At 38.7% G+C, this 20,424-nt stretch overlaps 1 protein-coding gene across 2 annotated transcripts in view; it reads left to right on the top strand.

Moving 5' to 3' along the window:
• Positions 1 to 20,424, top strand: part of unm_sa1614 (un-named sa1614) — a 188,060-nt gene that overhangs the window by 147,008 nt on the left and 20,628 nt on the right. For both annotated transcript variants that reach the window (XM_063041044.1, XM_063041043.1), the window contains 9 exons: positions 747 to 933; positions 1,749 to 1,834; positions 3,995 to 4,110; positions 9,413 to 9,480; positions 11,699 to 11,806; positions 12,505 to 12,721; positions 13,883 to 14,068; positions 16,949 to 17,009; positions 17,340 to 17,398. In XM_063041044.1, the coding sequence (XP_062897114.1) occupies positions 747 to 933; positions 1,749 to 1,834; positions 3,995 to 4,110; positions 9,413 to 9,480; positions 11,699 to 11,806; positions 12,505 to 12,721; positions 13,883 to 14,068; positions 16,949 to 17,009; positions 17,340 to 17,398 (1,088 nt within the window). The remainder of the gene's footprint in view (positions 1 to 746; positions 934 to 1,748; positions 1,835 to 3,994; positions 4,111 to 9,412; positions 9,481 to 11,698; positions 11,807 to 12,504; positions 12,722 to 13,882; positions 14,069 to 16,948; positions 17,010 to 17,339; positions 17,399 to 20,424) is intronic.

The following is a 20,424-nucleotide window of genomic DNA, read 5'->3' as shown; positions in this document are numbered from 1 at the left end:
TAGACATTTTAAAGACTCTTAGAAAGGTAAATGGATGATAAATAAATGGGGACCAATCTGGGAGGGAAGGGTTAGATAGATCTCAGAGTGGCAGACATCCCACCCTGCAAAAACTCATTTCAGGGAGGTAGCACCATCAATTTGCGGGAGACTCCAGGGAGAGGTGGGATGTCTGCAATAGAGTAGCTCCTTAGCAGCTGGCCAGCTAGTTTAAATAACATTAGCTATGCTAATGAATGAATGACACCTGTTAAACTCACCTCAACACGTCTTTTACAGTCTTAACCCACCATGGGCAATAGAAAAGTCACTGTTGCAAACAGTGCAGCGAGCAACACTGTCATTATTTTTGACCCCTATTAGTCAGGGGTACACTTTAGTCTAGTCTGGGGTGACGTACATTTTATATTTTTTTTGGAACACTCTGCCATGGCGTGCTCTCGCTCGCGCTCTCTCTCTCTCTCTCATGGTCGCTCGAGCGCTCTCGCTTGCTTGCTCTCGCTCTCTCTCACGTGCTCTCTCTCGTGGTCGTTCTTGCGCTCTCTCTTGCTTTCTCGCGCTTGCTCTCAAAAAAATTGATTTCCATGATATTGTATGTAATTTGCGGGCATCAGGGAGCCACTATTAATATGCGGGAGACTCCCGGAACTTCCGGGAGAGGTGGGATGTCTGGTAAGGTCTCTACTGTGCTGTGTAGTTCCATGTTCTAAAATCTAATCTAATTGAGATGTTCTGCTATTTTAAAGGACAATACGAAAAGATTACATTGTTTCAAAGTATGTAGAGCGTCAATATGTGAAACAGAGCACTGGCACCCCTGTGACAAAGCTGAATAATTTGTACGTTGCTGTGAAAGGCAAGGATATATTTGCACTGATACAGGCCTATGCAGAAAAAGTCAACCTCAGTGAATCACTGCCATTGTTTGATCAGGTAAGAGTGACAGTGCACAGGAATTATTAACAACTACAGAACAATTTACTGATGGAAAAGTAATATCCATTTATATCATGACTTGTTAAGTTGTAGAGAAACTTCCTCAAGCACAATTAGTTTTTTGATTATTAAGCAGAGAATGTTGCAACAATGCTTTTTTTTCTTTTCGTATTTACACAGTTTGTTCTCTTTTGCACATTGGTGGTTTGTCCACCCTATTGGGTGTAGTCTTTATTGTGTTTCTTTATATTTATTGTAAATGCCCGCAAGAAAATGCCTCTCAGCGTTGTATATGGTGACATATATATACTTCAGCATAAATTTACTTTGTACTTTGCTAAATGGCATGATGTTGGTAGTGGTGGCCTGAAATATTCCTGGTTGACATTAATTTGGTTCCACCCATAAATGCCTATAATTTGCTCAAAGAAATAAATCATAATTCAGCTTGAGTGGGAAAGAAAAAAACAGGATGATTTTATCTTAGTATTTGATACTAAAATATGCCATAAGTTCAAGTGCTTCCCAGATATAATATCCTTCACTATGAGAATTCACTAGATATTATGTATAAGTGAATGAGGTTAAAGGTTAAAATAAATAAAGATAATTAGTAATTGCAGCAGTATTGACTACAGCAGCATATTATTATAAATTTACTGGCATAATTTATATATTACTATTTAACTATTTATGGTTCTATTACTATTTATTATTTATGGTGCAACTGTAACAAAAACCAATTTCCCCCTGGGATCAATAAAGTATGACTATGACTAAACGTTCTTCCTGTATCTACATTTGATGTGCAGGAACCTGGAGAGACCGCCCTTCATCTCGCTATACTGCATGCGGATCGCACCTCCCTGCATATTGTGGACTTTCTTATTCAAAACTGGTAAGTTGGAAGTTTCACATTTAGATACATACTATTAAGCGACAGAAGACACGTTTGGTATGGTAATATCTGTTGCTTGCAACATGAGAAATGCACTTTGCCTTTTTAAAACTTGCCTGCTCTCCTTTTCCCTTTTCAGGATGTTGTGACATTATAATTATCCACCAAGCAGACCTCATCTCAGTAGTTGTTGTCATGGGAAATAAATATTTCCAACAGTTGTGCCAGTTTATTTCTTTTCCACCATGACATCATTGAGGAATGTCCTTTTCTGTAATTCTGTATTTTATTTTCCTTTCTCCAAAGAAGGTAGGTGTGGAGAAGGACTTAAAAAAGGATCTCTGAGGCAGCGAGAAGTGTACACAGAGTCCATAGCTTTTGTGATGTGCTGAGCTGTGTTCACAGTTCTCTGCAGTTGACTTGTGTTAATGTTGAGAACCTCCAAACTATAACATCAGGAACACATATCCTCCCGGGCCAAGGTGCAGAACACAGTACATGCAGTCACACATGCAGTTGAGGGGCGTCCACTTAGAACAGAGCTGAGGAAAAGTTCTTTAGCCAGAGGCTAGTGAATCTATACAATCCATAGCCACAGATGGCAGTGCAGCACAAGTCATTGAGTATATTTAAGGCAGAGGCTGATAGGTTCTTAATTATTCAGGGTGTCAAAGGTTTAGGAGAGAAGGCAGGAGATTTGGTTTGAGAGGTATAATGGAATGGTGGAGCGATGGGCTGAATGGCCTAATTCTGGTCCTATGTCTTATGGTCTTGTGGCCTACACACAGCTCAGAGCACAGGTAGTTACAATATATTCATAAAAATTAACATTAGCACAAGTCCCTGAATGGCATAGCTTGAAAGTTAATGGCGCATGAAATGTTACCCTGGAGCTAGGTTTCTGCAGGAGCAAGTATGCAGGAGTTCCTTATCTTGTACTGGTTCAGCCAAAAATGAAGGCAAACGAGCCTTTCATACGTGGCCCCTATTTGCTTCATCCAGAACAACCTGACTAACAGGAGAACTAAGCCTCAGCTTGAGGCCCTCACTATGAAGAGGAGAAACTATGGATAGCAGTGCCAGAAAATTGCACAGCTTTGTGGGCCGAAGAGCCTTTCTTGTGCTATAGGTTTTCTAAAATACGGATCTGGGGAGACTGCTTATGAGAGGAGTTCACTCTGATGGATTCTCTTAAGCATATTCTCAATATGTATTTATTATTTATTGTTATTATTATTGGTTGTAATTGCACAGTTTGACTATTTATGCACATTGATTATTTGTTCATCTTTGTGTGTTGTTCTTTATTGATTCTATTGTGTTTCTTTGTACCTACTGTGAATGCCTATAAGAAAATGAATCTCAGGGTAGTAATGGTAGGATATGGTAATTATTAACTTCAGGAGAAGGAAACTGGAGGTCTATGATCCAGTCCTCATTGGGGGATCAGAGGTGGAGAGGATCAGCAACATTAAGTTCCTCGGTGTTATCACTTAGGAGGATCTGCCCTGGGCCCAGCACATAAGTGCAATTATGAAGAAAGCACGGCAACACCTTTATTTCCTTAAAAGTTTGCAAAGATTTGGCACAATGGTTGTTTGCCCGTCTTGTTGCGTGCAGTCTTTCATAGAGCATAGAAAACCTACAGCACAATACAGGCCGTTTGGCCCACAAAGCTGTGTCGAACATGTCCTTACCTTAGAACTACCTAAGCTTACCCATAGCTCTCTATTTTTCCAAGCTCCATGTATCCATCCAGGAGTCTCTTAAAAGACCCTATCATTTCCGCCTCCACCACGGCCGCCGGCAGCCCATTCCACGCACTCGCCACTCTCTGTTTAAAAAAAAATGATTCTGTTATGGTTCTTGGGTTTACTGAGTATGCCCACAAGAAAACGGATCACAGGCTATATATGGTGACATAGTATATGTACTTTAATAATAAATTTACTTTGAACACACTGCTTTACAGGTACCATACCTGCTCTTGCATCTACCAATGTGGAACTAAGGAGAAATGCTCACAGTAACCTCAAAATATGTTTATTTACTATAATAAATTTATTTTATTATTCCTCACATGCTATCCAGAGTCTGTAATCTGGAGAATGGATGACCTATCCTGATATATCCCATTTGTGTAACATTTCTTTATCCCAGTGGGAACCTCAGCAAGCAGACGGTGAAAGGAAATACAGCCATTCATTATTCCTGCCAACTCAATAAAACAGAATGCCTCAAACTCCTTCTGAAAGCCAAGGCCAACACCACTATTTGTAAGTACTGCATCATTCAGTTCATTGATTTATGTTTTAACTATCTTGCATGTCAGATATTACTTTTGAGTTGATTATATATTAACCACCTAATTAATTCAGACATCTTTTCATCAATTTCAAATTATCTTCCTAGTAAATCACATTATTCTTACTGTTAGATTAATTCTAGAACAGGGGTTTCCAACCTTTTTTACAGCATGAACCAATACCATTAAGCAAGGGGTCCAGGAACCCCAGGTTGTGAACTCCTGTTCTAGCATTAGTGAATGCAAAAAAAAGTGTATTTGAGTATTTTTAACTTCTTTCTTTATTTAAAAAGACATGAAATCTGTTAGAAGAGCATTTTTCTTGTTTTTTTTCATGTCTTAGCCATCTCTCCACCATATTTCAGTTGATATTATTTGTCCAAGTATGGCAATGTTCTTCATTAGACCATGGGGCAGTTATTTGGAAGACTTTCTTTCTGAGCTAATCTTAAAACTCTTTTGCAGGGCATAAATGAATGTGATAGGGTAGGTATTTGTCCGTAGTCTATGATAATGTAATTCAGTATTCATTATTGTGGGTATGCTATGTTGGTGCCAGAATGTGTAGCGACACTTGCGAAATCTTGAGTCTCTTGCAGTACCCTGCTTCCAAACTTCAATTCCATTAACTTTAATTATATTTAATTTCAGGGTCAGACTAAAACTCAGACTTAGTCCACAATTTATAGTCAGCATTGAAGAAATGTTGAAGTCCACCAGTGGCTTTACAAAATATTCCTGATTGAGATTCATTGTTAATTGGTAGCTGCTTCCCCTTCTCTGACATCTGTTGCCCCCAAGTATGAGAGTCCCTGGCATCCTGGCATTCAACCAGGATGAAAGAACCAAGCTGGTTGAGAAAATTTCACACAAGCAACATTCAAAGAAGCAAAATTCACAATGTATGCTAAACAAAGATTTAATGTGTTTAAAATAAAAATTTGATTAAGGCAGTCGAAAATACCATAAGAAAATGTTTTAAAGTAGAGTTAATTATGTTTCAAAAATCCTTAAATTTTTTAGAATACTTATCTAAAAACTTGCAAAGACCAATAAGAAATACTGCATGTAAAGGTGTGATATATCGCTGAAAGGAACTTCAGTTTCCCTGTTTAAACTGCTTATGTATGGAAATCCCTAACTAACTGGCAGTTTTGTAATTTAATATAATCAGTAAATTTGCTGGCAACCCTCAGGCAATTATTAATAGTAGTTTCAATGCTTATTTGGTGCAACTCTTGAAGAGCAAAAACTAATCACAAAAAATGAAGGGATTCCCTTCATTTATTTGAGATACTATACCGCTTAATTGGGACAGGAGACTGTTTCTAACTAGCATCAGTCGCATGCACTCGTGTAGCCGTTAACACTACACCGAGCATAGAGTGAACAGTTTTTAAATAACATGAATTGCATGTTCTTGAGTTCAAAAAGCAGTGATTTTTGTCACTGATAGTTGGCGAGAAATAAACATTAAGACAATTTAGAACCGTTTTGCTCACTATGGTTTCAAGCATTCAGTCTTGGAGATGCTGGAAACGGCCAGGAGTGAAAATCAAATGATTTCACTACTTCAACAAGTTAGGGATGATGAAAAGTTTGGAAGTATCAACAGTTATCTTGAATGTGACAATGAAAATGAAGATTTGGAGCATGCAATCGTCCAAAGCATGGTATGAAGGCATTCCATTATCTGCATTAGGTATTAGAATATGGCAACATATTCCTCTGGCGATAACTACTAGCAAGTACAGTTTTGTAGTACTGTAGTAATATTGTTAGTGTTCTAATTTGTTCTGTATTTCATTTAATTACATAATTTGTTTCTCAGTTAAGTGGTAGTTTGTATTTTTAAAATGTTTTTAACTATTTCCATGAAACTTTGACTAATTGGGGCAGCTGGTTAATTTGGCCAAAATGTACTGATCCCATTGTGTCCCAATTAACTGGGATCAACTTTGTTTTCAATATGTTGCGTGCAATATCCCTGTTATATTCTACGCCTGTTTTGGAAGGGGAACATAACGAAGAGAGAGTAGTTTCTGGCTATTAATTTTTTAAAGGAAGCTGGTTCATGCACTGAACACTTCATTCATCCCTGCAGATAGTTTCCAGCAAGTAAATATTAAGTAATTAGTTCACATTGGTGAACGGATGTACAAGCTAATTGACTTCAATTTCCCAGATCAACAGGAAAAGGAGCATCTTTTATCAGGATATACAAAATGCTTTCATTCAAAGTGTACAGAAAATCAAATTAGGTAATTGAAAAATTCACAAAAATAAAGTAAGACATTGAAAATGAATCCAAGCTAATGTGCTCACTGTGGATCAAATGAAATCAAACAGCCAATGAGTCAGCTACCTTGAGAAAATCCAACAAATGTGTATTGATTAAATATTAAAGAAACATGAAATTCATAAGCAAAACCCTATTGATGCTAGAAATCTGAAATATAAATATAGTGTAGCATGGTAGCATAGCAGTTAGCGCGATGCTATTATAGCCCTAGGTATCAGAGTTCAATTCCAGTGCTGTCTGAAAGGAGCCTGTACGTTTTCCCTGTGAATGTATAGGTTCCCTCTGATCTGGATGCTCTGGTTTCCTCCCACAGACCAAAGACGTACCGAAGGTTAATTGCTCATTGAAAATTGTCCTGTGATTAGGCTAGGGTTACACAGGTGGGTTGCTGGCGATGCAGCTGTTTGGGTCAGAAGGGCCTGTTCTCTACTGCATCTCAAAATATTTTAAAAAAGCACAAAATGAAGCAAATACTTAACAGATCAGGCAGTATTTGTCAGATCAAACATCGTCATAAACACTGTCCATAAATTTGCCGATGACATCACTGTGGTCGGCAGAATCTCAGATGGTGATGAGGAGACGTACAGGAGTGAGGTGGAACAGCTGGTTGAGTGGTATCGCAACAACAACAACCTTGTAGTCAGTGTCAACAAAATGAAAGAAATGATTGTGCACTTCAGGAAGGAGAGGTTGATGAGAGAACACACACCAGTCATCATCAAGGTGTCAACAGTGGAAAGAGTGAGCAATTTCAAGTTTCTGGGTGTTAACATCTCTGAGGATCTGCTTGGACTTAATGTATTGATGTGATAATGAAGAAGGCACACCAATAGCTACCTTCATTAGGAGTTTCAGGGGATTTGGTATAATACTAAAGACTATAGCAAATTTCTATAGCTGTACCATTGAAAGCATTCTTACTGGTTGCATCACCATCTGGTATGGAGGTTCCAAAGCACAGGATCGGAAAAATCTGCAGAGTGTTATACACTCAGCCAGTTTCATAATGGGTACAACCTTCGTCAACATTGAGGATATCTCAAAAGGTGATGCCTCAAGAAAATAGCATTCATTACTATCAGCCTTCATCACCCAGGACATGCCCTCATCTCATTACTACCATTAGGGAGGAGGTACTGGAGCCTGAAGACTCACATTCAATGTTTCAGGAACAGCTTGTTCCTTGCTGTCAGCAGATTTCTGAATGGTCCATGAAGCAATGAATACCACCTCACTATTCCTCTATTGCAATATTAATTTATGTAACTTTTTTTTTTCTAACTTAGTAATTTTCTATGTATTGAACTGTACTGCTGCTACTGAACAACAAATTTCATGACATGTCAGTGATAATAAACCTGATTCTGATCTATTATTTCATCGGAACCGATTTTATTAAATGAAAACAGTTTCATTTGGTATAGTGGGAGATCATATGTAGGAATTAATATGTCCTGCAAATATTAGCAAGTTTAAAGGAATTAACATGACTCTGATGTTAAAATTTCTATCAATCACAACAGTTTAGTCACTACGCTAACACGAGGAAATCTGCAGATGCTGGAATTTCAAGCAACACACATAAAAGTTGCTGGTGAATGCAGCAGGCCAGGCAGCATCTCTAGGAAGAGGTACAGTTGATGTTTCGGGCTGGGACCCGTCGTCAGGACTATTTGTCCAGGAATAATGGATGTAACATTAGTTGGTTTCCATTTCATGAGACAAAAACAATCCTTTGTAAAAGGAATGATTCTGAAGTTTTGGAAAACAATGACTGATGCCTTCATTACTGCCACCTACAATGTAGGGATCAATACATGTGGAATATATGCAGAAATGTGGCACAGACATAGAAAAAAAATATGATCTTATTGTCTGGCAGAGCAGACGCACCCTCCTGTTTCTCATCCCATGGCTATTCAGTAACAAAACTTCCAATATTTCTGTCTATAATTGTTCATATAAAATGATATTATTGCAAATCCTTAACGTGTGACATAAACTGAAATACAAATTTAACCTTAGAAAATTACAGCACATTTTAATCCATGTCGTTCTATACCAGAAGGACCTGATGAATAAATGGTACTGTAACTCATTTTCAAGATTCTAGATTGTTTGTCATTCTTCAGTACACACGTAAAGGTGAACTAAATGATTGTCACTCGGCACCCGATGTAGCATAAGAAAAAAGAAACACAATGAACATAAAAAACACAATAAATATAAATGCATGCAATTAGTTTATGTACATAGGCTTTATGTACATAAAGTGATGCCAGGTACAGGGGATTTATTGATAACAAAAGAGATAGTGTAGAATCTCTTGAAGAATATTAAGGTGGACAAGTCCCCAAGTTATTAAGAGAGGCAAAACATAAGGCTGCTAGGGCTTTGATCCCTTCATGTCCCTTTTAACTGCAGGCAAGGACTGGAGGACTGGCAAGTAATTAATGTTCCTTTGTTCAAGAAGGGAAATAAGAATAATCCTGGAAATTATAGACCAATGATTCTTACATCAGTGATAGGGAAGCTCTTGGGGAGGATTCTTAGGGATAAGATTACAAGCATTTGGACGCAGCATGGTAGTGTGATGGTTAGCACAACGCTTTACAGTACCAGTGACGTGGATTCAATTCCCGCCACTGCCTGTAAGGAGTTTGTACGTTCTTCCCGTGACTGCATGGGTTTCCTCCGGGTGCTCCCATTTCCTCCCACAGTCCAAAGATGTAACAGTTTGTAGGTTACTTGGTCATTGTAAATTGTACTATGATTAGGCAAGGTTTAACTCAGGGGTTACTGGGCAGTGCAGATAGAAGGGCCTGTAGGGCCTGTTCCATAATGTATCTCAATAAAATGAAATAAAAATAATTAGGGACAATCAACATGGCTTTGTGTGAGGGGAGATCATATCTTACTACTTGTTTGATCAATCTGTTCCTGAAGTTTGTGTTTAATTCTCAAACAGCAAATGAAAATGGAGACACTGCAATGGACATTGCTCGAAGACTGAAGCACCAACACTGTGAAGAGTTGGTATGAAATTAACATATTCATACAAAAATAAACTTAACTTCCCTGTTAACACGTGATAGCTCTCTTCAATAGTTTATCAACTATTTATCTTGGTTGAAACACTTCTCAGAATCTTCTTTACTATGTTGTCAACGATAAGATGAGCCAAACGTTAATCAGTCATTTTGAACTGGTAACACAGGGTGGCATGGAAGCACAATGGTTAGCACGGTGCTTTACAGTACCAGCGAATGGGGTTCAATTCCCTCTGCTACATGTAAGGAGTTTGTACATTCTCCCCCTGACCATGTAAGTTTCTTTCAAGTGCTCCAGTTTCCTTCCACTGTCCAAAGCTGTACCCTTTAGTAGGTTAATTGGTCAGTGGAAAACTGTCCTGTGATTAGGCTGTGGTTAAACCAGGGGTTACTGGGCAGCGTGGCTCAAAGGGCCAGCTGGGCCTACTTTGTGCTGTATCTCAATAAAAAATTTTTAAAAGTTGCTTTTAATCAATGTTGAATAACTGGGGAAACCAGTTCCAAGTCTGATCAACAGATTTTGTTTTTCAATGGATATTGATTTGAATTTCTGACTTAATATACACATTAAGTTAGTAATAGCCAGAATTAATCAATATTTCAATTAGATGATTGGATCTATAGACCTCAAATGAACGAATTCCAATTCTCCTGATTGAAGTTAGTTATTGAAACTACATAAAATAAATAGTAGTAATATTTTAGTATTAGTGATGAAGCATCTTAAAGTACTTTGTACGGTGAATTTATTTTTGAAGTACACCAATGCCTTTGAGCGTAAAATCCTACAAAAGGTAGTGGATTCGGCCCAGTACATCATGGATAAAGCCCTCGCGACCATTGATCACATCTACATGAAACTTTGCAGTAGAAAAGCAGCATCCATCATCAAAGATCTTCACCACACAGGCCATGTTCTTTTCTTGCTGCTACTATCAGGTAGAAGGTACAAGTGCCTCAGAACTCACACCATCAGGTTCAGGTACAGTTACTACCCCTCAACCATCAGGCTGTTGAACAAAAGGGGGTAACTATACTCCTCCTATTTCTGGTGTTCCCACAACAGAAGATCTCACTTTAAGGATTCTTTATCTTGTTATTTAATGTTCTCATTATTTATTGCTATTTATTCATAGTTGCATATGCATGGTTCCTGTTTACATCATTGATCCTGTTTACATTTACTGACTACAGATTTGCTAAGTATGACCACAGGAAAGAGTCACAGGGTTGTATGTGGTGACACGTGTGCACTCTGATAATAAATTTTACTTTGACTTTACTTTAATTCTGATTCTCAAGGTGATGAGGTAGGTGGAAAGTTGAAGAGCGAGAGAGAAAGAAAGCAAAAGTCACAATTTAGCTTCGCAAAAAAGGGTTAGTTAATATGCGTAATAAGGATACACAATCATCAGAAAGAAATTAACTAATCAAGTCCAGTCTTTTAGTTTGTTTAGGGATAAAGATTGATCAAGTTGCCAAATGGAATGCCAATTTTCTTTGAAGTTTTGCTGTGGGATCATTTACATTCAGAATCAGGTTTATTGTCACCGACATATGTAATGAAATTTGTTCTTTTGTAGCAGTAGTATAGTGCAAAAAGAGTAAAAGTGAGGTCATATTCATGGGTTCATTTTCCATACATAAATCTGAGGGCGGAGTGAATGAAACTGTTCCTGAAACGTTGAATGTGCATCTTCAGGCTCCTGTACCTCCTCCCTGGTAGTGGTAATGAGAAGAGAGCATGTCCTGGGTGGTGAGGGTCCTTCATCATGGATACCGCCTTCTTGAGGCGTCACCTTTTGAAGATATTCTTGATAAGGTTAATGCCCTTGATGGATCTGGAAAAGCACAGAATAAATTACACAGCATTCAATATCATCCACTGACACTGTAGCATTTCTGATATAGGTCACCAACCATTATAGTCAAAAATTCCAATAGTAATATCTGTTTAGTTACATTTGTGAAGGAAAATCTTGGGAAACTTAGTAAATTTATTGAATTTACTAAGTAAATTTATTGAATCCAAACATACGACTAGGCAAAATAACAGTTCAGCATGGGCTAAGTAGGCCGAAGGACTTTCTTCTGTACTGTAGTGCTCTATGACTCAATGAATATTGATTGTGTTCAAGTGAATATTAATGTTTGAAAATTATTGAATGTCTAAATATCATAATATTTGCCTTTTTGTTTAAAAGTTGACACAGGCAAAATTAAACCAATTTAATCTCCATACTAACGTGGAATATGAGTGGCGACTGGGAGCGGAAGATATATTTGAGAGTGATGACGATCTAGATGAAAAGGTGAGTATACTAATTTACAACCCTATCAACTTGTATTGCCATTTTCAGGGAGCTATGGACTCGTACCAGAAGATCCCTCTAACATGATTGGATTCTCGTCATTCTCATTCTCTCCCTGCTTGTCTAGTTTGTTCTGATCCACAGTGGCTGCCTTCCCTCTCGAACAATTCTATTATTTACAAAGTTCTATTTTTTATACAAGAAATGAGGAGTGTTTGATGGCTGTGGGCCTATACTCGCTGGAGATTAAGAGAATGATGGTGGGGGAAGGGGTGCTGTTGATCTCATTGAAACCTATTGAATATTGAGAAGACTAAATGGAGTAGATCTGGAGAGGATGTTTCCTATATTGGGTGATCTATGACCAGAAGGCACAGTCTCAGAATAGGGGGACATCCCTTTAGAACAGAAATTAGGAGGAATTTCTTTAGCCAGGGGTACTGAATCTGTGGAATTCATTGCCACAGATGGCTGTGGAGGCCAAGATATTGAGTATATTTAAAGTGGAGGTTCATAGGTTCTTAATTAGTCAGGATGTTGATTACACAAAGAAGGCAGGAGAATGGGTTTGAGAGGGATATTAAATCACCCATAACGAAATGGTGGAGCAGACTTGATCGGCTGAATAGCCTAATTTTGCTCCTATGTCTTATGGAACCTTAATGTTACGTAAGGCTTCTGTTCCTCTTTACTTACAGCAGGGACCTTTTAAGAAAGAACGCACTCCTAGGCCATATAGCTGTTTCCAGCCTGCCAGCACTTCCCCTCGGAGCCTGGAAAAGCCTAATATGGCGGCCACCAGTCGGGACTCAACCTACCTGCCACGAAGGACCAGTCAGCCGCGCACTATGGAATTGCAGCTTCCCTCTCCTTCATCAGAGTGTCCACCTATTCCTCCCAGAATCCCCATCAGAGGTTTGGAATGAATGAGTAATAAATCTGTTAGCTAATATGTATTATGTTGCATGATTAATATTGAAATTGTTAAATGTGTACAAGGATCTTTGATTTTAAATCCATACACTGCTGGATATGTGTGCCTGATTTGTCATTTTGATCATTTAACTAACACTTCCTTAAGCTGTAGAATTCCTTCACTGGACATTTACTAAGCCTTTCCTCCCTTAAGGCAGCTCTTGAAAGACAAGTCTACCAAAGTTTTAGGAATTTACCTACGTCAAATTTCATTTTATAATGCTCATCTGAAATGCCTTGAGAACATTTTCTGCTCAAATCTCTGTAATCTTAGGTGTTGTTACTATTGTTGGTTTCTTGAAATTACTTAGGACAGTTTTTGAATTCATTCATTGGATGTTGGTTCATCATCCACCCTTAATTACCTACTCCTGAACTATATCTTTTCAGAATCAGAATCGGGTACTGCCATGATTAAGTTAAATTAAATAAGTAGTGCCAAAAGAGAGCAAAAAATAGTAATTAGGTAGTGTTCATGGGTTTGTTCATTGTCCATTCAGAAATCTGATGAAGAAGCTGTTCCTAAAATGTTGAGTGTGTGTTTTCAGACTCCTGTACCTCCTTTCCTTTTTTTTAACCTTTTTTGTTACAGTTACGGATTTTTGGATCCCACAACCCAAATTAACTTTATAGACACACATATACTTCTTGCTGTAATTTACGGTTTTTATTATTCTGTACTGCAATGATTCGGATTGTGATTCCTAGAATTGCATCTTGGAGCATGTAAGGATAGCAGATCAGTGAGTCAGATAGGATTTTAAAACAGTGTTATAGGTCTATATACAGTGCCGATATAAAATAATTTATTATGGTTTTGCTTTTTAATTATTTGCATTTAAATTGGTTATTTGGCATGATGGAAATTAAACATGTTCTTGGATCATTACTTCAACCCTTTGGCTGCTGGTCCAATGAACTAGCCACAGTTGCTGTGACCATCCTGTACTTGAATCTTAAAGCTTCTGCTATCAAAATGTCAAATTCATTATCTTAAAAGTTTGTAATGAATGATACATTACAATGCAATTCAGTTTTTTTAATGGTCAACATATATGAAAACTATTAATTCAGAGTAATGTGAAACTTGTTGTTTGGTAGCTCCAAGTGTTCCACCGCCTCCACCCCCACCGTTTGCTCCTGCAACAGCAGCTTTTATCTCTGAAAGACCATCAATGAAGAAGCGGCCACCCCTACCTCCACTTGTAATGAAGCATAAACGCACCCTATCCGAACCTACACCAGCTATGCCTCCTAGCCCACGAAGTCGCAAGCAGCCCTTATCTGGTATGTTTTGTAAACAGATGATTCCCATTTTTACATTTTCTAAAGAAATTATTCTCATTTTCATTTATACTGGGAAACTTAAAGAAGAGTGTATAAATTTAAATGTTACTCAGTGGTCACTTTATTAGGAACACCTGTACATCTGTTCATTAATGCGAATATCTAATCAGCCAATATATGGCAGCAACTCAATGCATAAAAGCACGCAGACATGGACAAGAGGTTCAGTTGTTGTTCTGACCAAACTTTAGGATGGAGAAATATATATGATCTAAGTGACTGACTGGGGAATGATCGTTGGTGCCAAATGGGGTAGCTTGAGTATCTCAGAAACTGCTGGTCTCCTGGGATTTTCACGTACACAGTCTCTAGAGTTTATAGAGTATGGTGCGAAAAACAAAAAGGTTCCAGTGAGTGGTAGTTCTCTGAGCGAAAATGCCTTGTTAATGAGAGAGGTCAGAGTGGTTCAAGCTGACAGGAAGCCGACAATAACTCGTATAACACCACGTTACAACAGTGGTGAGCAGAAGATGCATACTGAACACACAACACATTGGACCTTGAAGTGGATGGGCTACATTAGCATAAGAATATACCGACATATACTCAGTGACCAGCTTATTAGGTCCACACACACAAAATGCTGGGGGAACACAGCAGGTCAGGCTGCATCTATGGAAAAGAGTAAACAGTTGATGTTTTGGGCCAAGACCCTTCTTCGGGACTCAGCCCGAAATATCAACAGTTTACTCTTTTCCATACATGCAGCCTGACCTGCAGAGTTCCTCCAGCATTTTGTGTGTGTGTTGTTCAGGATTTCTAGCATCTGCAGATTTTCTCATGTTTGTGATTTGCACCTTATTATGTACCTCCTGGTCCTAATAAAGTGGCCCCTAAGGTCACTTAAGTTTAGTGGTGCCATATTTTGTCATCTGGGCCAAAGTCAAAGTTTATTCATAACCTTTCTTCTTCTTGGTAATCGAAGCAATTGAGAGTGGTATTTTCAAAGTGTGTTTTTATTCGTGTAAAATACTAAGGATTCTTGTTCAGCATCTGTAAAAGTAGAAATGAGATACTTGCTATTTCTTTCCATTTTGAATCAAGAAGGCTAAATGTTCTTGGACTTGCAAGAAATTAGTGTTTCTATGCACTTTAAAGTGGAATCTAATATTGAGGTGTATTAGTGCACTAGGTGTATTGTGGCACTCAGCGTGACTCTTTACAGCACTAGTGATTCAGGTTCAATTCCCACTGCTGTCTGTAAGGAGTTTGTACAGTCTTTCTGTGATCACTTATTTTTCGTCCTGGTTCTCCAGTTTCCACCCACAGTACAGGACCTACGGTTTAGTGTGAATAGGAGCCTCGATAGAGTGGATGTGGAGAGGATGTTTCTTATGGTAAGACTAGAGGACATCACTTTAGAATAAAGGGGCATCCTTTTAGAACAGAGATGAGGAGAAATTTCTTTAGTCAGAGAGTGGTGAATGTGTGGAATTCATTGCAACAGGCAGCTGTGGAGGCCAAGTCACTGTGTATATTTAAGGCAGAGGTTGATAGATTCTTGATTAATCAGGGCATGAAGGGATGTGGGTGGATTGCAGGAGATTGGGGCTGAGAAAGAAAATGGGCTAGCCACGATGAAGTGGCAGAGCAGACTTGATAGGCTAAATGACCTAATTCTATTCCTATAACTTATGGTCTTTTGGGTTAGTAAGTTAATTAGTTACATCGTTATAATTGGCCAGTGCAGACTCATTGGACTGAAAGGGCCAGTTACAGTGCTATATCTCATTTAAAAAAAATAAGAGACCTTATTCAGCTCAATGTCAGCATACATATAATGAGAGAAACTCAGTAGTGTGCAATCACAAACAAGAGAAAATCTGCAAATGCTGGAAATTCGAGCAACACAGTAAAGCTGCTGAAGGAACTCAATAGGCCAGGCAGCATCGATGGAAAAGAGTATAGTCGATGTTTCAGGCCGAGACCCTTCATCAGGGCTGGAGAAAAAGATGCAGAATCAGAGTGAGAAGGTGGGGGGAGGGGTGGAAGAAGCACAATGTGATAGGTGAAGCTAGGAGGGGAGGAGGGATGAAGTACTAGTGCTCAGTCTGCCAGAAAAAAGTGGGATCTCTCAGTAGCCACCCATTTTAATTCCACTTCCTATTCCCATTCCGACATTTCAGTCCATATGCCTCTTCTACTGTCATGATGAAGCCACACTCAGGTTGGAGGAGCAACATCTCATATTCTCTCTGGGTAACCTCCAACCTGATGACATGAACATCGATTTCTCCAACTTTAGGTATGCCCCCCCCCTTCACCATTCCCCATTAAGGATAAGATCTCCTTAGCTGCCCATCACCTCCCTTTCGTGCTCCTCCCCCTTTTCTTTCTTCCATGGCTCTTTCTGTCCTCTCCTATCAGATTCCCCCTTCTCCAGTTCTGTATCTCTTCCACCAATCAACTTCCCAGCTCTTTACTTTACCCCTCCCCCCCCGGGTTTCACCTGTTACCTTGTTTTTCTTCCTCCCCTCCCCTAACTTCTAACTCTGACTCCTTGTGTTTTTTTCTCCAGTCCTGATGAAGGGTCTTGGCCCTAAACGTTGACTGTTTACTCTTTTCCATAGAAGTTGCCTTTCCTGCTGAGTTCCTCCAGCATTTTATATGTGTTGCAGTAGAGTACAATGAATATTTCACTGGACACCTTATATAGAAGACAAACCTTATTTAACTGAGTTTGGGCATTTTGAATAATATAGTCTGTACATGTAAGAGTTTGGCTGCAGAAATGTTTAAAAAATCATTGTCAATGTATTATCAATGCAACTTAAACCCTTAGGCTCCTTCACATATTTTCTGTTATTTCTTAATGTTTAGATTCTACTCCGCCACCTAGTCCATCTGCTACTATGGTGGATAGATTTTCACCAAAATCAAGGTCGGATATTAAGTTTTTTGTTTTACTGTCTTGCTTGTCCTTAAATTTAATTTTGTTATATCACAAAATACTGTATATACTCACACAGTGTTTGATCTCAAAATGTCTGCTTTGATTTTATTTTGCATTCAGGAGAAAGTACTCATTTAGCTTGAAGGAGTACAAAAGTTACATATATAGTTTACCACAGATTTCTTGCATAGACTTTACTTTTGAATGTGTTAGTGTAAATAATTGAAGTTTTTTTTATTGAGTCTACAACCCCAGTACAATGTGGCTAAAATTGTCTAAATCTATGTTGTGTTCTCTTTTATTCCCTTCCATTTTCAGTATTGGTTCTCCAAAACTCTCACCTGGTCTTCATTCTCTCCCAGAGTTACCAGAGACAGGTAAGTTGGTTTTTTCTTGTTACATGTACAGAGGTACAATGAAAAACTTTATTTTGCATGCCACCATACGTATCATTTCATCACATTAGTATATTGAGGTAGTACAAAGGAAAAGTAGTAACAAAATGTAGAATAAAATGTTAACAGTCATAGAGAAAATACAGTGCAGGTAGACAATCATTTCTCTGGGGCCAAGGTGCAAAATATGTATATATAGTCATACACAGCACAAATGGATCGTAACCATATCTGCTATCTGTGACTATATGTACTGTGTTTTGCACCTCGGCCCTAGAGAAACAATGATTTCTTTAGCTGTATACATGGTTGAATGACAATAAACTTAAACTTGAAGGTAACAAGCTAGATTGTGAGGAAAATAATCCATCTTATCAGAATCGGGTTTAATATTACTGGCATATGTTGTGAAATTTGTTGTCTTTGCAGCAGCAGTACAATGCAACACATAATAATAGAGAAAAAATGTGAATTACAGTAAAAAATATATAAGTTAAATTAAATAAGTTGTGCCAAAATAAAAATTTTTGATAATGGTGAGGTAGTGTCCATCGATGTCCATTCAGAAATAGGATGCCAGAGGCAAAGGAGCTGTTCCTGAATTGTTAGTGTGTGCCTTTAGGCTTCTATACCTCCTTCATGATGGTAGCAATGAGGATATGACATGTCTGCATGTTGGGGGTCCATTCTGTAGTCTTATAGCACTAGGATAATAGTTGTCCTTGAGCGTGATGATACTTGCCAGGTAAAGACTGCACGTTAACTGTAAACAGGAAGCTTTGCTCCAATACCTTTGCATATCATACATTCAGTAAGTTACAGGTTATATTCCACTGGGCATTTGCTTCTTAAGTCTGGAGTACTTGCAACTTGGACTTCCTTTAAAAGAAGGAATTGTATTATAAATAGAGAACTAAAAAGTGAAAGAAAAATACTTAGAGATTTTGTTGAATTTCAAATATTTCAAATGTCATTAGAAACGGGGATGGTGCAGAAGGATTGGTGTATTGCTCATGTTGTTCCATTGTTTAAAAAGGGTTCTAAGAGTAAACCTAGCAATTATCGGCCTGTGAGTTTGACGTCAGTGGTGGGTAAATTGATGGAAAGTACTCTTAGAGATGATATATATAATTATCTGGATAGACAGGGTCTGATTAGGAACAGTCAACATGGATTTGTGCGTGGAAGGTCATGTTTGACAAATCTTAGTGAATCTTTTGAAGAGGTTACTAGGAAATTTGACAAGGGTAAAGCGGTGGATGTTGTCTATATGGACTTCAGTAAGGTCTTTGACAAGGTTCCACACGGAAGGTTGGTTAGGAAGGTTCAATCGTTAGGTATTAATATTGAAGTAGTAAAATAGATTCAGCAGTGGCTGGAGGGGAGACGCCAGAGAGTGGTGATGGATAACTGTTTGTCAGATTGGAGGCCGGTGACTAGTGGTGTGCCTCAGGGATCTGTACTGGGTTCAATATTGCTCGTCATATACATTAATGATCTGGATGATGGGGTGGTAAATTGGATAAGTAAGTATGCAGATGATACTAAGATAGGTTGAGTTGTGGATAATGAAGTAGGTTTTCAAAGCTTGTAGAGATTTAGGCCAGTTAGAAGAGTGAGCTGAACGATGGCAGATGGAGTTTAATGCTGATAAATGTGAGGTGCTACATTTTGGTAGGACTAATCAAAATAGGACGTACATGGTAAATGGTGGGGCATTGAAGAATGCAGTAGAACAGAGGGATCTAGCAATAATGGTGTATAATTCCCTGAAGGTGGAATCTCATGTGGATAGGGTGGTGAAAAAAGCTTTTGATATGCTGGCCTTTATAAATCAGAGCATTGAGTATAGGAGTTGGGATGTAATGTTGAAATTGTATAAGGCATTGGTGAGGCCAAATTTGGAGTATTGTGTACAGTTTTGTTCACCAAATTATAGGAAAGATGTCAACAAAATAGAGAGAGTACAGAGAAGATTTACTAGAATGTTACCTGGGTTTCATCACCTAAGTTACAGAGAAAGGTTGAACAGGTTGGGTCTTTATTCTTTGGAACGTAGAAGGTTGAGGGGGGACTTGATAGAGGTATTTAAGATTATGAGGGGGATAGATGGGGTTGACGTGAATAGGCTTTTTCCATTGAGAGTGGGGGAGATTCAAACAAGAAGACATGAGTTGAGAGTTAAAGGGCAAAATTTTAGGGGTAACATGAGGGGAAACTTGTTTATTCAGAGAGTGGTAGCTGTGTGGAACGAGCTTCCAGCAGAAGTGGTTGAGGCAGGTTTGATGTTGTCGTTTAAAGTTAAATTGGACAGCTATATGGACAGGAAAGGAATGGAGAGTTATGGGCTGAGTGCAGGTCGGTGGGACTAGGTGAGAGTAAGAGTTCGGCATGGACTCGAAGGGCTGAGATCGCCTGTTTCTGTGCTGTAATTGTTATATGGTTATATGAATTTTATTCGTTCATAGTTATATGCCATGTCATATGACATGGGCGATCATGGCCTTTCCAAGACCGTGATGGTTCTTGGTAAATTTTTCTACAGAAGTGGTTTGCCATTGCCTTTTCTGGGCAGTGTCTTTACAAGACGGGTGACCCCAGCCATTATCAGTACTCTTCAGAGATTGTGTGGTGTCAGTGGTTGCATAACCAGGACTTGTTATATACACCAACTGTTCATACGACCAGCCACCACCTGCTCCCATGACTCCACGTGATCCAGATCGGGGAAGCTGAGCAGGTACTACACCTTGCCGAAGGGTGACCTCAGGCTGCTGCGAGGAAGGAGCACCTTGCACCTCCTTTGGTAGAGGTGTATCTTCACCCTGCCACGTATCAAGCATGAATGCAGAATGTTTGCATATTTGTCAAAGACATCAACAGTCTTCTAGTAGTTCAGCTGACTGATTTCCCTTTCTGTACAAGCCTGGACAATAAGCATGACAAAACGGTTTTGTATTGTAATCTGGTTTCCCAAGGCATCCTTTTAGACACCAAATAAGAATGAG

This window comes from Mobula hypostoma, chromosome 2 (assembly GCF_963921235.1).
Source record: "Mobula hypostoma chromosome 2, sMobHyp1.1, whole genome shotgun sequence".
In the NCBI taxonomy this organism is placed as follows: Eukaryota; Metazoa; Chordata; class Chondrichthyes; order Myliobatiformes; family Myliobatidae; genus Mobula; species Mobula hypostoma.
The sequence above is the reverse complement of the archived record's forward strand: the minus strand, read 5'-3'. Positions and strand labels throughout refer to the sequence as shown.